Source organism: Cryptomeria japonica, chromosome 3 (assembly GCF_030272615.1).
Source record: "Cryptomeria japonica chromosome 3, Sugi_1.0, whole genome shotgun sequence".
NCBI classification, from domain to species: Eukaryota; Viridiplantae; Streptophyta; class Pinopsida; order Cupressales; family Cupressaceae; genus Cryptomeria; species Cryptomeria japonica.
The window spans coordinates 826126071-826144353 of NC_081407.1; the positions used below are offsets into that span (position 1 = coordinate 826126071).

Consider the following 18283-nt stretch of genomic DNA (forward strand, 5'->3'; position numbering starts at 1 on the left):
CACATTTCACTGTTTATAAATAAACATGCTTAAAAATTACACAACCTTAAAAATCATAAAAACTTTAAATGGTTTTTAATATCTTTTTGCCAATCTAATTTTTAAAAATTTGTACAAATATAAAAACTATGTCTGGATTGAATCTTGATGACGGCTTCACCAATTGATGCGATAGTGATGCATCTCTTAGTACAGGTTTCTGATTGATCCGTGAGCATCTTTTTCTGTCTTTTAAGTCAAATCCAAACAAACAATACCGATGGTAGATTTTGTTAAAGATGGTGACAGATTGTATTTTAAGATTTGTTCTCTGTATTTAATGTTATTTTATTAGTTTTTGTCGATAGACAGGTTTTATACAACAATTCTATTTTATTTGCTTTCCAACATTTAATAATTTTCCTCTTACCCTACCAACTATTTCATTTAATATATGCACCCCAAAACATCCCATTTTGTCTAACGCTTAGCTTGTAACTAAGTTAGCTGTGAGAAGGAAATGGTTCGTCAACGTAATTGAATTCAGTTTTCTTTATTTTAGGTTATGATATTTCTCCTGCTTTGTTGAATATTTCGGTTTGCAAAGTCTAGAGAAAAATGACAAAGTCTAGAGAAAAATGACAAAGCAAGCAAAGAACAATTGAAAACCAATGGTTTGAAGCCATGATATTTTAATGTCTTTGCAATAATTTATTTCTTTATTTGATAATTCAGCAGTGGGATGGACTTTGGTACTCAGTCCAAGGAAATTGTGTTTCTGTTTTGGCTCAAACAAGTCTGTAGAAGTGGGTATCATGAGTCTATTTTTTCTTAACTATATATTAAACTGTGTGATTTTGAAGAAGATTAGTGGGAAATTATAATTGAGATTTAAAAATAGATAAAAAAATCTCTCATAGAGTTATCATTTTACACTTCTTTGGTGATAACTTCTTTGAACAAAAAAATGTAATGTCATTTCCTTGAAGTAACTAGTTCAATAGAGAGAATTAATAAACCAAGAAATAAATTATTGTAAAGTTATCATGCCTTCAGAACCTTGGTTTATGATTGTTTCTTCCTTGCTTTGTCATTTTCTGGAACTTTTAAATCAATTTTTTACATTTCCTTTTTTTGCTGATCCATAGTGCAGAAGATTAATGGTAGTTTATTTTATATGATCTACAAAGGCTTTCTAGTTCCCTTCATATAAATAGATTATGACTTTCTCTTATGCTTTTGTATTGGCATCCATCTATAGGAAATGGGATGTTTGGGTTGGATATAAATAATGAGTTAGGGGAATAGGGCAGTGGTAAGAGGTATATAATTAAGTCGAAGAGCAAAATAAAGAAATGTTGAAGAGTATGTAGGTAAGACAAGACTTGACATTGGCAAAAAAAAATTAATAAAAGATAATTGAAACGGTGCAATTTGATTAATATTTTAAAAGAATTATTTAATATCTTTATATATTAATAAGTGATATTTCGGATTTATTAAAAACTAGTCTACATTATTTAAACACACTCTTTGGCACTAACCCACAAGCAGACATATTATCAGTTATTAAAACAAATGAATGCCATTATATAGAGGACATATTGGAGGAAATCCATCATGGAGAAAAATAAATAGTTTAATGGCTAAAGGGAAATTACTCAAAGTAGGTAGTGGGTAGGTAAAGAAAATAAATTGTTTGACATATGTGGTCCAATAGTTAAGATGGATAGGTAAGAAAAATATTATTTTACTTTTAGGGCAAAACAATGGTCTGAAGATGAGGGAAATGGTTCGAATACGAGATTCAATCTTCCAACATTCAACAATGAAGTACTTGCAAGAGAAACACACATGCAAAGCCAAAATAAACAAAGAAACACACATGGATTAACAAGAATTTGTCTCCATTGCTCTCCTATCAACCAAGGTCTTGTATTTTTAAGATTTCGCTCTTAGAGCATTGTGCACAAGAGGCTATGGTAAATGGAAATAATTTTAAAATAAAGATGTGTGATTGATCAAAAATACGAAATGCAAGAATGCATGAAAGCTCTCAAAAGATTCAAGCAATGAATTTTGAATGCAAACATTGTGGATGAGTGTTCAAAATGCAAAGATGGTGAAGAATGCAAATTGACATAAGTTCGACGCATAAAGATGAGATGCTCAAATAAGAGAGGGGGGATTGTTTAAATAGATTTTCTTTGGGCAAGTTCATGTTGTGGGATGAATATGGGATAATGCAAGATGAGTGGTATATGGAAGAAGAGTGGTAAATGGGAAATGGTAAGTGGTAGGAGGGGATATTAAAGGGGTTTTATTAAATAAATAGAGAAATGTGTATAATGTGAATGCATGAAGGTGTATAAATGAATATGATAAATGTTTTATTTAATAAATTTAATGGATAAATGATAAGATATTAATAATAATATAATAAAAGATGGAAATTATGAATAATGAATTATGGAGAAATAATAATGTAATAATAAGGACTCGCTCGATTTTTGGAGAAATTTGAAATTAAATGAGGACAAATTAATGAAATTTTTTATGTGTCTACATTTTGCCCCTCTTTGAGACAATGCAACCTATTGCGTTGTTTCAAAGAAAATGATCAATTGATATATGCCCCAAAGGTGTCCTGGTAAGGATGATGATGATTGATTGGTTATGCCCCCTTGAGAGATTGATCGAACAGATTGATGGAGATTGGTCTCTCAATAGATTGCGAGAGAGAAGATTGGATGATTGATAATGCGCAAGTGATTAAGTTGAGATGTACATTTGATGGAAATGTACAGTTGATGAGGCATAACTAAACAATTGATGAAAATGAACAGTATAGCCAGGTTGATAAGCTGATTAACCTGATAGGGATTGATCCAATGATTGATTGATTGACTTAGGGGCATTGAGATTGAGAAAACCAAGTTGATTGATTGGATAAAGCGATTGAAGATTCTAAGACATGCATCAGTTGGATAAACTGTTTGATTGATCTCATTGCGGTAAGAAGAATGAAGAAGATGATGAAAAAGATAGATGAAAAGGAGGAGGAGAAGAGAAAAGTGATGAGAAAAAAAGAATTATTGAAGAGAAAGAGGATATGAAAGCGATGAGAATTCTTGTGCTTTGTAAGTGTTTGTATCATCATCGAGCTTATTATAGCAAAAGGCAAAAAAATCATCTGGATAGGAATTAGACCCAAATGAATCAGTCACACCAATTGCGAGAAATAAAATATATCAGACAGTAAAGAAATGCCTCGGTGTGTATCAGATCAATATGTCCTCGATGATCTTAAGTGATCATGTTCTAGGACGTGTCATCATATTCCTAAGGAACATCCCACAAGCAGCAAACAAGTGAACATGCCCCATCCTTGCCTTTCTAGTCAAAGACATCGTAGAGATAAAATCTCTAGTCAAAGACATCCTCGAAAAGCTAAAAGACATGTCACCAAAAAGGAAAATCAGAAATAATCAAGGGAAAATAAGCAAACAAGAAAACAATATGTTTCATGTCGAATGATTTTTTTGTTCATAGTTGATGGGTTCGGGTGTATAAGTTGATCAAATGTTGTTTAGTTTGCTCAATCGTAATTTCGTCATGTCATGAATTCGTTGAAGTGCAAAACTACATGCTTGTCTTAAGTGTTTGTGTCTTCGTAATGTTTATTACATATTTTTGGACGTTTATGATTTTTAGGATTTTTTCAAGATATTTTATGATTTTTATGATTTTGCCAAATGTTTTAGGTTTTTTATGATTTTTTCAAATGTTTTAGGGTTTTTATGATTTTTTCAGGACATTTTATGATTTTTTTTAAGGATATTTTATGGTTTTTAGGATTTTTTCAAGACATTTTATGATTTTTATGATTTTTTCACATTTTATGATTTTTAAGATTTTTAAGGACATTTTATGATTTTAAAGATTTTTTCAAGACATTTTATGATTTTTTATGATTTTTCAGGACTTTTCATGATTTTTTATGATTTTTTCAAGACATTTTATGAGTTTTATGATTTTCTCAAGACTTTTCATGATTTTTTTGATTTTTTCAGGACATTTTATGATTTTTTCAGAACTTTTCATCATTTTTTATGATTTTTTCAAGACATTTTATGATTTTTTATGATTTTTCAAGGCATTTTATGATTTTTATGATTTTTTGAATATTTGCCCCTAGTGTCTTGCAAGGAAAAAGGGATTTTGAGCGGATGAATGAATGAACATGACATGAATGGATAAGTGAATGATGGAGAAAGCTTATGTGATTGTCAAGGACTATCTCACAATAGGGAAGCATGTTAATCCAAGCTCAAGGACTGGATATAGCAATATAAGAAAGGGCATGGTGTAACTAATGTCATATGGTCCAAAGAAATGACAATGTCAAGAGGTTTGTAACATTTATGTCCTTAGTTTGGATCAAGATCAAGGGATAGATTTGGCTAGGAGGAAGATATGATAAGAAAGATCAAACGAAAGCAAGCAATGGACAAAATAATGGATAGGAGCTTAAGGGTGTGGATCAAGTGCAATAGATAGGACACACAAAAGCCTATAAAGATCCTTAACCTTGTCAAGATCAAAGGTAGAAAATGGATATAGAGTGAATGAGGGATAATGGAGGATGAGGGATAATAGACGGATGCACACGGATGGAACTTGCCCCCAGTGAATAGTGCAAGAAAATAATGGATCACATGATGCCTGTTTGCCAGGTTTTCATCATGGTACTTGGCCAAGGCGCTTGTTTGCCAGGTTTTTACCAATGGACAAAAAAAAATTCACTTTACTTTTTCTGATTTTTCACTTTTTTCTTTTCTTTTCTTTTTCGACTTTTTATTTTTCTCATTTTTTTTTGAATTTTTTGAAGTTTTGGAAGACGATGGATACTTGAAAGATGTTCTATAATGATCCATGGCTATTGAAGGTATGCTCAAAGATGTCGATAGGGTGATGGTTAAGGGAGATGAAATGGATGATAAGACAGAAAGGTTATAAGGATTTATGCAAAGGATTGGATAAGAAGGATGGAAGGATAGAACATAGGTGTTGGATAGTGGATGGGATGTTGGAAGAATTGTGCTTGGCTGGATGGAAATGCTGGCAAGATCAACATTGGCACACACCTTGAGGGGTGGTGGACTAGTGGAGGAATAGTGGATTTTAGAGTTTAAGATTTTGATGGAAAGGTTGATGTAGATTTTAGGACAAAAGGAGCCAAAATGGATGAAGGAGGTGAAATAGGTTTTAGGAGAGTGGATTTGGGAGAAGCTGGGGTAGCAAACTTGAATGCCAATTTTGATTTTTCTTTAGTGGGCAAGTCCTGTACGAGCAACTTGGGAATCCACATGGTTCTTGATTTTTCATTTTTTTGTGATACTTTATAATGCATTGTCTCGATGTAAGACTTGGGAAGCCATACACATTTTGACTTTTCTTCTTTCTTTGTGGGCCTTTGTGGCCTTTTGGAAATTTCTTTTTCTTTTTGGATAACATTTTTCTTTGTTTTTACATGTCAATTAGATGAGACATGTTGATCCTTAAATGCATGTGAATTGTTTGACTCATGACTTTTATGCTTGGCATCCAAATTGCTTGGAGAAGGAAAAGAATGTGTGGATGGATATGAATGATATGGAGGTTTGGATGAATGAAGGGTGCTCAAAGATGTGTGCCTTTGTTGATCCTGCATAAGGAATGGAGGGATATAGGGACCTAAAATAGATGGAAGGGGGGAAGGGGAAGGCATGTATTTGGATTTAGCTGGAGAAATGTAGGATTGATGAGGGATACCAACATCTTGAGTGAGAAATGTAGCCATTATAATCAAGATATTTTTTTATTAGGGGGTTCCAATATACCCCGTACATGAATGTCTAACCCTTTTCTTTGATAATGCATTCTTTAGAAGATCTTTTTATCAAAGTGTATCTTCTTACTTTTGATGCTAGAGGCAAGTCCATTTTGAGGTGGTGGCTTACAAGGAATGATAGGATCATGAGAGGGCTTTGTGGGCATGATGGACTCTTGAGGTAAACATGGAGAATTATGACAAGGGAATAAAGGGATACTTTGATCTTGACATGGAAGAGGACAATTGGATAGAGTAGGAAGGGTGTTTGACTCTTCATTTTGAATAGGATAATTTGAAAAGGTGGAAAAGGCATCATGATCTTGCTTAGGAAGTGGATTAGGAATGGGATTTGGAAGGATGCTTTCCTCTTGAGATGGAAGGGGATCATCTTGGAAGAAACAGAAAGGTACAAGGGGATCATCATGGGATTATAGGGAGGTAGGATCTTTTTCAGCCATTGGATGGGATTGGAGAGTTTTGGTGTCTTGATCTTGATTTATGATAGAACTCATTTCTTCATTTTTCAAATTATCCTCTTGACATGGAGCCATGTCTAAGGAAGGGGTACTAATTTTGATATACGATTCTAGGAAGGTGTTCATGTTTTCCCATAATGGGGAAGCATTTTGGATGGGACCTTCTAGAGTGGGTATGATTGGAATTGGAGTGCATGATGGTATAGGATCTAGGATATCTGAATCGTATAAAGGATTTGTATAAAAGAATGGATTAGCTTGGATTTGTACTATTGATAGCCCTGGAGGGTCAACATGAGAAGTTTCACCATTAGGTTCATTGTTTGAAGGAGATGGTATGGATTGTTGCTGAGAAGTTTTAGGAGATGAAGGCATCATGGAAGAGATGGAGGCCACATATGCAGCCTTGCTAGACAGAGGTGTATTATTTTGATCATGCTTGGTAATGACATCTAGTTTCTCCTTAGGTGAATCATTAGGATCTTCAATTTCAATAACACCATTATCAAGGAGGTCTTGAATTTTATGTTTTAATTCCATGCACATTAAAGTCTTATGTTTGTTATGTCTATGATATGCATAGTAATTACTCAAAAATTCACATCCCCATGTGGTCTTGTTAGGCAATATGATAAGATTGTGCTTAAGAAGCTCTTTCAAAGATGACTCAATAGATTGCCCCAAAGTTGTAAACTGTCTATCTAAGGGATATTTGGAAGAAATGTCTCATTTTCTTGGTGAAGGACTCATGTGATCTTTCTTGAGATTTGAATTTTTATTTTCAATTATTTGTTGTTCCACCTTATATAGTCGTTTTAGCATTCCTTGAAGTTTGTTGCTCCTGATATTATAAAATTGTATCTCAAGAGGGGTCATTGAATATTTTTGTTCTACTTGAATGTCATATATTTCTCTCTTGAGATCTTGAAATTTTTGGGCCAAGGTAGCCATGGAGACTTATGATAATTCTGATCTTTGACCTAGGACAATGTATGAGACTCTAGGTATGATGCAAATCCTAAAAATGTAGACTCATTTATATGATATGAGTAAGACTAGGATGCAAATAAGGATCAATACAGAGATTAAGGTGCAAACTATGTGATATGATTGATTGACATGATAATATGCTGAAGGATTGTAGCAAAATGTGATCTTTATGATAGGAAATTGATGTGCAACTAAACCCTAAATGAGATTTGAGAATGTTTGACGCAAGGACGAAGGATACTCTAGGTCTAAAAATATTTGCAATGTGAGGTTTGAGTTGTGCTATGATAGATAGACTCAAGGATAAGTTATCAAAGAGAGGGCATGCTATGATAGGAGAGGATGAACTCCAAGCAGAATACCAACTCAAAGAAGATGCACCTCAAATGATAAGGGTGATTAATGATCGAAAGTTGATGTCAGACCTAAGATGAGAAATCCTAAGTGCAAGCAATGTTTTTGGGTTTTGGTATGCAAATAATAATCGAATGCTTGGACAAATGATGAAATGACCTAAGGAACTTATGCAAGGTTTAAGGTTATGGCCTAAAGTAGTGATGGAAGGCTATGCAAATATTATGGGTATGATCTAAGGGGATTATGCAAAGACTAGGTCTAATTAAATGAGATATGCAAGGATGAAAGGTTCAACTAGGTAAAGACTATGCAAGGACCCAAAAGGGTATGTGAAACTAGAATGATGTGACTATGTGAGGACCTAAAAGATCAGAACTTCAAAAGTGATGTCTTAAGAGATTTGAAATGATTGTTTTGAGAACACAAGTTCAATGTTTCAAGGATAATGTTGTTTCACAATGTTTTTGTTTTACAATGTGGATGGATACTTGAAATCTTAGACCGAGGTTTTTTGTTAAGTGTTTCAATTTCAAGTGTGGTGTTGATTGTGAAATGTTCTTGTTTGTTTGTGCACACACTCAGAAAACATGGCAGACAAAATTTTTGTTTGATTTTGCAATAAAAACACATTCAAGCACAATCCTAAGGCTGGCTAGGACAATAGTTGTTGAATCTCACTTGGGGGGTTACCCCGAGCTACGCAATTCATAGCAGATACTTAGATGCTTGACCCCACTAGCTCCACCCTTGACACTCACTTGTCTGGGGCAGCCAAGCATTAGTCCCCATGAAAACTCTCTGTGGTGAACTTTGTATCTCTGCTAAGAACCGTAAGAATGTGAGCCTCGTCAGAGGTCCGACCTCCTGCATCAACAACTAGAATATTTTTGGATTCTAACACAAAAAGGTGTCTAGTAAGGGCATCCGTTCGAGTGGTCGTACATGTGGCGACGTACGCTCCGTTAAGGAAGGCTCCCAGCCTATAGAGGTTGTGCTCTATAGGGTTTATGGGGAGACACGTCGTCAGTATGAACTAATCATCACTCGTTGCTTGCAACTTTCGTCACAAACACATTTATTTATAGTGGTTCAGAAGAACTTGGATTTAGCCTGTTACCACTTGGTTCGTTCCCTCTCACCGAGCATTAAGTGCTTCTCAGGAGGCAAGCCCTCTAAAAGGGAAGAAAAGAAAGAGCCTATTGCTCAAGACACAAAAGACACTGGTTAATTTTAAATCACCAATTCAAAGTGTGCTTTAAGCAAAAAAATCAGACAATCTGTTACAAATCACAAGTTCTTTGACATGCATCCTGCACCAAACAATGTCAGTAGTTTCAAGATATGATCTTCGTCACACGAAAATGGATGCCCTACACAAGACAAAAGTTCAAAAGATTAGCCTCCAATATTTGAAACAAAGTTAACAAATCCAACCCTATAATTAATTCAACCCAATTAAAGAAAAGTTTAAGCTAAAAGTCTAACTAATAAAAAAAATTAGTTGATCTAATTAACTAAATTAAAATCTAAATTTAATCTAGAATTAAAATCTAATCTAATTTGAAAATAAAATCTACTCTAATAAAAAGATTAAAAACTAATTGATTTTTAAAAAAAATCTAATTAACAAAAAATATAATCAATTTTAAAATGTCATATTAAAAATCTCATTTTAAAAATCTAAATATAACTAATTAAAATATAATTTAAGCTAATCATTAATTACTAATTTTAAAAATTGAAAACTATAAAAATAAAATAAAATTCTAATTAAAAACTAAAAAACAGACTTGAAAAAATCTAAATTTTAAACTAAACTTTAAAAAAAACTAAGAAAAAAGCTAAATCAAAAATTTAAAACTAAAGAATAAACTATAATTTAAAAAACTAAACTAAAGTTAAGGAAAGCCTTAAGGAAGGAAGGGAAGGGCCCACGTGGGCTGGAAACAATCTACATGGGTTGTGAAAAAGCCTCCCTTGACAAAATCTGAATCTTGCACGATAAGCACAAAAATATATAAATGTTTTATCAATTAGTGATTGCAAAGTTTTTGGCAAATAAAATACTAAATATGGGAGCATACATAAGGTACACAGACTGTTTGACATAAGGCCTCAAAGAGACTCTGTGAAAAATATAATAGACAAGATGTGATTGTTTAACAAATGAGTCAATGTGTAACCATGACAAAGGTGCATGAACATTAGAAAGAATGAACATAAACAAGGTTCCCACGTAGTTGAAAAGGACCAGTAAACATAAACTGCTAAACATGTGTAGCTGCTAACCAAAGGAAAATGGACTAGAGATTAAACGGTATGAGATAATGCAAATAGAGGATACAATAACCTACAATGAAAAAATATGAAATGATAATAATAGTCTGTAAGTGTAACCAAATGCCTTCTATTAAGCAAAATCCAAATTTATGAAAGGACAAGGTTGTCCCATCGAGCGTGCCAATTGTAGATGGAGGAAATGGATTGAATATGAGATTCAATCTTCCAACATCCAACAATGAAGCACCTGCAAAAGAAACACACATGCATTAACAAGAATTTGCCTCCATTGCTCTCCTATCAGCCAAGGTCTTGTATTTTTAAGATTTCGCTCTCCTATCAGCCAAGGTCTTGTATTTTTAAGATTTCGCTCTCAGAGCATTATGCACAAGAGGCTATGGTGAATGGAGATAATTTTAAAATAAAGATGTGTGATTGATCAAGAAAACGAAATGCAAGAGTGCATGGAAGATCTCAAAAGATGCAAGCAATGAATTTTGAATGCAAAAGTTGTGGATGAGTGCTCAAAATGCAAAGATGGTGAAGAATGCAAATTGAAATAAGTTCGACATATAAAGATGAGATGCTCAAATACGAGAGGGGGGCTTGTTTAAATAGATTTTCTCCGGGTGAGTTCATGTTGTGGGATGAATATGGGATAATGCAATATGAGTGGTATAGGGAAGAAGAGTGGTAAATGGGAAATGGTAAGTGGTAGGAGGGGATATTAAAGGGGTTTTATTAAATAAATAGATAAATGTGTATAACGTGAATGCATGAAGGCATATAAATGAATATGATAAATGTGAATAGAAATTACTTTAAAGATAAAGAAGAAGAATATGTTCTGATGGTCTGCATTTTTTTGGTGTTTTCGACCATGATCTCTCCCTGAAGGTGGAAGCAACATGGAGGCACTCGGGCACTGATGTGGGTACCTTGGCATCTATGTGGAGGAGTTAAGCTCCTCCACCCGGTTTGTACTTCTTACCTCGCCCACTTGCTTTACATGCTCTGTGTTTTAATTACTCTACTCTGCAACAATTGATATAGATAACTCCACCCATCTGCTCATCCCGCGTGACCCTAACCCTAGTCTCCAATGGAGCCAGAGTCAGACAGAGATACCATTAATAGCTCTAAACCCACGCCGCAGACAAACCCAACCCTAAAAAAGACTTTCGTTGATACCGTCGCCCCGCCTGCAAATGGAGTCCACTCGTCGACGCAATTCCTTAAGGCTCCTGCAGACGAAGGATCCAGTAAGGACGGTAAGTCTCCTTGCAATACCTCAGACTCCTCCTACATTTCTCCAAATATTGAAATGTTGAATGAAATTGCCTTGGAAAAGCTTAGGTTATGTGACACTGCTATTTTTTTTGCCTGTGTTGATGCTAAAAAATGCCCACCTAGGAAATTCATAGATGATTGGTTTCATAATCTATGGAATCTCAAATTAGGGCTTAAAATCACGTTCTATAGAGAAATACAGAGGTCTTTTTCTCACTTTCTTTAACTCGCATGAATCCCAATTGGAAGCACTTAAATGACAGTAATGGACGGTTGGGAATACCTCCTTTTGAGCCCTAGCCTGGTCTTCAGAGGCGGTTAATGAGGAAGTACTCGCACTATCCTCTCCCAGGTGGGTCATCCTCAAAGATGTCCCTCCCTTTCTGTGGCACTTTCTTCCCCAATTAATGGAACCATTTGGCAAAACAATTCGGATCGATGAAACTGCTCAGTTGTTACCCAATCTTGACGCAAGAATGCTTGTCTTAATTAAGCCCAGAATCGACATCCCACCATCTTTAAACCTAAATATTAATGGAGACACATTCGTGTGTCTAGTTGAAATGCTTGGAGGATTGAATGCATGTTTTCTCTTCAAAAAAGGACATATTTGTAAAAACTGCCCAATTATTAGTCGCAGGAAGCAAAAGAATAATTCAGCTGAGACTTCTGTAAACCCTAAAAACATTAAAGACCTAAATTATCCTCCTCTTCACTCTGCTAACGTGGTGACTGCAACTCCTGATCTCATTCCTAATTAAGTAAACCCTCTCAAGCCCGACCATGCACCTTTGGCCCCTGAACCCCTCATCCATGTTTCCGACGCTCCAGAAGACCTTGTAGAATCGCCCTCCGATTGCTTTCAACTTGTTACTTCAAGGAAATGAAGACATAAAACTACCCATCACAATGCCCTAAAACATAGCCACTCAAATACCAACCAATTGGCCTCTAATCATAAACCCCAGGACCCTGCACAATCCCCTGTCAATTTTGTGGTTAAAAATATGGTCAAAAATCAAGAAAACCCTAATCGTGGTGATGATGATGCTAGCATTAAAAATAACCCTACAATGATCCTCAGATCTGGAACCCCCAAACAATCAGTCTCCTCTTCACTTGCAGGACTTATTACTGATACTAGCACCGTGAACCCCTCGACTGCATCTACGGTCAAAGAACTAGAGGACAATCATATTATAGAAATTAATTATGCCAATAAGGGTCTAGATGAAATTAGAGCTTGCACAATGCTCCCTGGCTTTCCAGGCTCCCAGTTGTTTGGGTTCGACATAGGAGGAAATTCAGACATTAGAGATGAGCCTCCCAAAAATAGTGAAGATGATGAGGACCTTATGAAAAGATACTCCCTAAATAAAAAGAAAGGTAGGCCTGTGGGCTCCAAAAACAAGAAGCAGCCTGAAGATCAACACAGTCTCCCTACCAGCCCCCCTTAAATCCTCCACTTTAATGAAATACATATCATGGAACATTCGAGGCCTTGAGTCGCCTGACAGGAAATTTGCTATTAAAAGATTTATGGGCTATCATAAAAACTTATATTTTCTGATGTTACAAGAACTTAAATCTGTTGGGTTCTCCCTCGACACTATACTTGACTTCATTTGGAGAGATGCAATCAAAATCTGTACCAACCACCCGAGAGGAAAGGGAGGAGTTGGTCTTCTTATTGCCCCTAAATGGACAATGTACCTCAAGGATAAAGGAACCTCCCCCTATAATAGAGTGGCTTGGGTTACATTAGATGTTAAAGGAACTTGCTTTGGCATATGCTCCATATATGCATCTTAACAATTATAAGGAAAGAATATCCCTCTGGAATTGGCTAACATCCCTCCCAAATATCCCCTGAGTCATGGCTGGAGACTTTAATATGACTGAATGCCAGGATGACAAGGCTGGGGGACTTCCGTTTGAATGAAAAACCTCAGAAAGACCTCACTGGGACAGGTTTAAACAACATCTGCAGTTGTTTGACTCCTTGGAAGGCACCAAACCTGATACCCCCAACCTATGGCACACTTGGTGCAACTTTCAGCAAAACAGTAATAGGATCTACTCCAGGCTAGATAGATTCTATGCTAATAAGGACTTCTTCTCCTTTTCCCCTAATCAGTTTGGGAATGCGGTTGCAGTCTTACCAACTACCCTGTCTGATCACTTCCCCATTTTAAGCGATCATTAACATGAGGAACTCTGTCACCCCTAACCACCCTCGCAATAAGAAATTTTTACTTAACACTTCCTTGCTCCAAGATGAGGAAGTCCTAAATGCCATCAAAATAGTTAGACTCTTCAATATGCAACCACATCTCCCCCAATCCCACGTTCTCAGATGGCAAAGGAACATTCCCCCTGGCAGAAACTACTCCAAACCATTGGCCAGAAAAAAGCCAAGGACTTTAGATACATAGAAAAAGCCCTTACTCTTCGGCTTCACTCCTTGGAACATGAAATTCAACTGCAGCCCTCTTCCCCTACCTTCACCAAACAGGTCTTTAAGGCTAGAAATATCCTCAAAAAACACCAGCATGTTAAAATCATAGGTGCTTTCATCAGAGCCCGTAACCACTGGCTCCAATTTGGTGGTAAAGGCTCCAAAATATTCTTTAACCTACTCAAGCAAAAACAGACCAAAGAAAAAATAGACAAAATAACAGTAGATGATAAGGAGCTCTTGGATATCAATGATATCAAAGAAGCCTTTGAAGTGTTTTACAAGACTCTGTTTACCTCAGAGGATAATGAGGCCTCGATAGATGCTCGTACCAAGTGTAGGACCATTATTCCTAATAGAATATCTGAGGACGAAGCTAGCCTCCTCAAAGCTAAGCTAACCGTGTAAGAAATTAAGGATGCCATTAAGGCTCTCAAGGATAACAAGGCCCCAGGCCCTGATGGACTGCCTGCTGAATTCTACAAAACCAACATTGACTGGATCTCTAATGATCTCTATGATATCTACAATGAAGCCCTTGACACTGGCACCCTGGGGGAGTTCATAAATAGGGGTATTATTAAGCTTATTCGAAAAGAGGGGGACAAAGCCCTAATTAAAAATTGGAGGCCAATCACCCTCCTCAATGTCTCCTACAAAATCCTAGCCATAGCCAAAGCCTCTCGCCTTGAGAAGATCCTTCCCAAATTCATCTGCTCTACCCAAACAAGATTCATTAAAGGCAGATACATCCTGGAGAATCTTGTAATGAGTTGGGAATCCATGGAATGGGCCAAAACCTCAAGCCAAGACACCACCATGTTCCTTGTCGACTTTGAGAAAGCTTATGACAGGGTGGAATGGGACTTCATCCTCATGATGCTCTTTGCCTTTGGCTTCCCTAGCGAGTTATGTGATTATGTTCGGATCCTCCTCAAGGACGCGTCCGCCCTGATCGAAGTCAATGGGACCCTCCCCCAGCCTATTCCTCTATCTAGATCAATTAGATAGGGCTGCCCTCTTGTCCCTGCTTTGTTTGTCATTGCATCAGATGCCCTGTACTATCTCCTTAGAGATGACACCCTATCCCCCGTGTCCAAGGCATTAGTATGCCAGACGACTCTGAACTGATCAACATCCAGTTCGCCGATGATACCTCGCTATTCCTGAAGCTCTCAAGGCACAATATTGATTCCCTTAATAAAAAACTTGACATATTTGGTAGAGCATCTGGAGCTTGGAGGTCTAGCACCAAATCCATTCTACTTGGGTGGAAAGCTAATCCTCCGGACTGGCTTCATCAGTTTGGATATGGTTGGGGAGGACCAAATAAATTAGTCCGTTACCTTGGTATCCCCTTTTCTGTATCTCCCTCTCTTAAAGACATGTGGGGTTGGGTCAAGGGAAAAATAGACAGTAAACTCAACAAGTGGGACAATAGCGTCCTCTCCCTTGCTGGCATGATTCAAGTTTGCCAAAAAATCCTATCATCTTATAGCATGTACTACTCCTCGGTGTGGATGTTCAGCAACTACAAAGTCTTTGAAATCCTAAAATCAGACGATTCCTATGGTCTGATGGCAAGGGTAAAAGAAAAGCTCACACAATCAAGTGGACCTGGTGCCACTTAGACAAAAAACTTGGTGGGCTGGGCCTCAAAAAATCTTAGGCTGCAAGGTATCTCCCTCGCAAGCAAATGGATATTTCACTCACTGGAAGGACAAGAACCTTGGAAAATCCTCATCAAAAGCAACATACAAAATGGTGTTCCCAAAACTGCCAAAACTTGGAAAGCCCTCCCGTTCAGTGATTTAATTACAGGCGGTTTCCCTATGGCTGTCCAAGGCACCTTGGTGTTTAAATCCATCTGAAAAGCTTGGGAGCATGTGCGTGGTCTTATTAACAACTCGAGCATTAACTGTGACAATACCCTCCACGGTGAAAGGTCAATATGGTGGAACCTACATCATAACTCCAAACTCCTTGCTTTAACCCAAGGTTGCTTTGCTAAGCACTGGCATAATAAAGGAATCAAGTATATTATGGATATTCTAGAACATGATGACCTTATAAGCTGGGAGGCTCTTAGCACTAAGTATGATCTCCCCACATCACATAAGAAGACCTACAACATGATTAAAAATGCATGCACTCCCTTTAATCTCCCTAGGAACACCCAAGTAGATGCCCATAAGTACCTTACATTCCTATGGAAGGATGGCTCCACCCTCCCCAATATCAAAGCCAAGTCCATCTATACCCTGCTCAATAGTGATACCTTGGTGATTGAACATATCAACACTCTATGGTACGTTAACCATACCCCCCACACTTGGCAGAAAACCTTTGAGAGGCTTTGACAGTCCCTCATCCCCCCTAAGGTCAAATGCTTCAGATGGCAACTTATATTGGACAGACTACCTATTAGGAATAAATCGGTTGCATATGATCGGTGTTTTGTCTGTAGAAAACTTGAGACCGCACGCCACATTTTCTTTGACTGCCCTTTTGCTAGAGAAATTTGGTTACTGTTTGGAATTTCTATTACAGAATATGTTTACACTCTTTATATAGTTACTAGTTTTATTCAAGGACTGAGGAAGGATACTAATCTAGTTTGGCAAATTCTATCTTCTTACATTCTCTGGCTTATTTGGAAACTTAGGAATGAGGAGAAGTTCCAAGGTATTACAAGGGAACGTACTGAGTTTTTTAAAAAAACTCACACATTACAAAATTACTGTGCAGGTCTGCTTTCTGATGAACATCGAGAGAAACAAGCTCCTGCGATTCCTCAAAGATGGCAGAGCGACCATGTCTGTTGAGATGCAAGATGGGTACGAATGGGCCAGGCTTGCAGAGAATCAGACCTCCTTTGATAAGGCAGTAAAGAAGCTGATTAAGGATCTACGGGACAACAGGCATCCTCCCTTCAACAGGATAGAGATGTGCTCCCAGATCCTAGCAAGAAAGAAGGTGGCTTGGATGGAAGGAGAACAAGGCTGGACCACATGGTTGGAGGACTAGGTTGAGGTTCTCCAATAGTACTATACTTTTCTGCGTCCCCTTTTTTTGATATGATTAGGAGATAAATGTATATAGTTCTCTCTCTGGTTTCACAGTTTAGCGGTTGAGGCTCTGCCCCCCGCTTTCTAGTTTTGTATAAACTCTCCGTTTCTTTTGGAGTCTCGATTTCTAATATAAAAAAATATGATAAATGTTTTATTTAATAAATTTAATGGATAAATGATAAGATATTAATAATAATATAATAAAAGATAGAAATTATGAATAATGAATTATGGAGAAATAATAATGTAATAACGAGGACTCGCTCGATGCTTAATTTTTATGTGTCTACAGTGTCAATATTCAAAGAGTTGTGTATCTAATGATCCAATAATTACATAGAGTACTTAAGATTTCCAAGGATTTGTGTCTATAATTTTCCACCAAACTTATGCCCTAGGGCAAATAAGTGATGAGATAGTTGTTGGGTAGGCAAGGAAAAACTTTTTTTTTTCTTTTCTTTTTTTCTAATGGGTAGAATAGGAAAATTTAGTTTTCCAAAAGATTGATTTTAGAATTTTAGATTAAATTTAATCCTTATGAAAAATAAATGGTTTTTTAGGGTAGGAAAGATTTTTTTTTTTAATTTTTTAATTTTTTTTAATTTCTTGTTGCATTTATATAATTTTCTAACAAACTTATGTTCTGCAAATAAATCAACCAATGACTATTTAAAATAGCTAAGAGACATACTAATTTAATTTTTTTATTATTTATTTTATAGAATAATAACAAATAAATTATCAAAATAAATTAAATTAAATTAATCTTTAAATGTGGTATTAGACTTGAATTTATTTTATTGAAAAAGGAAATAAATAATATTTTAGTTTTGTATGTTAAAAAAGTGATACAAATAGTTAAATAAGGAAGTTGACTATTTTGATATAATTAAATAATATTATTATATTTATTTTAAATAATTTGTTTGACCAAATTTTATGTGTTTGTGTTATTTTTATACAAATTTGTAATTGAGAAAATTGAATGCTTGACATGTATATGATCGTCAAAATTATTTCTACTAATTTTTATCCACACACAATAATACCTATCTCATACCATTATAAGTATTATTATCCACCTAAGCATTAAAAATTTCATGCATTAGTAGTGTTAAGATTTATATTGTCAAATAAAAAATACAAAAAATAAATTAATGTCAAGGGTGTTTGGGAGTAGAGGGTAGAATTTGGATTGTTTTCAAGTCAAATATCAAGGATACTAAAGGAATGGTGGTTCATATGTCCCTTCCTTTGCAATAGGAGCTTAGATGTTATCCAACTAGGAAGGAGACATGTTTCGGCCTAATATGATTGTAGGGTAGATCTATATAGGGACATGGACATTCTAGGCTCCCTAGAAATTTTAGGCAAGAGGAGATTTATTATGAAAGGAGAGGTGATGATACAATTAGTAGGGGGATTAAGGATTAATGAAACATCCTAAGTGAAAGGATATTGTGATTCTTGCAATATGTGTGAATTTGATTATAGCTCACAAAGAGAA

The 18283-nt window shown here is 36.0% G+C and overlaps 1 protein-coding gene across 20 annotated transcripts in view; it reads left to right on the forward strand.

Moving 5' to 3' along the window:
• LOC131054791 (uncharacterized) overlaps window positions 1-18283 on the forward strand; it is a 111660-nt gene that overhangs the window by 22034 nt on the left and 71343 nt on the right. Inside the window, exon 3 of one of the 20 annotated variants that reach the window (XM_057989387.2) lies at window positions 16454-16840. The exons of the other annotated variants lie outside the window; for them this stretch is intronic. Coding sequence (XP_057845370.1) covers window positions 16454-16732 — 279 coding nt within the window. The 3' untranslated portion in view covers window positions 16733-16840. Of the gene's footprint in view, window positions 1-16453; window positions 16841-18283 lie in introns of those variants that run through there. 20 annotated transcript variants of the gene reach the window in all.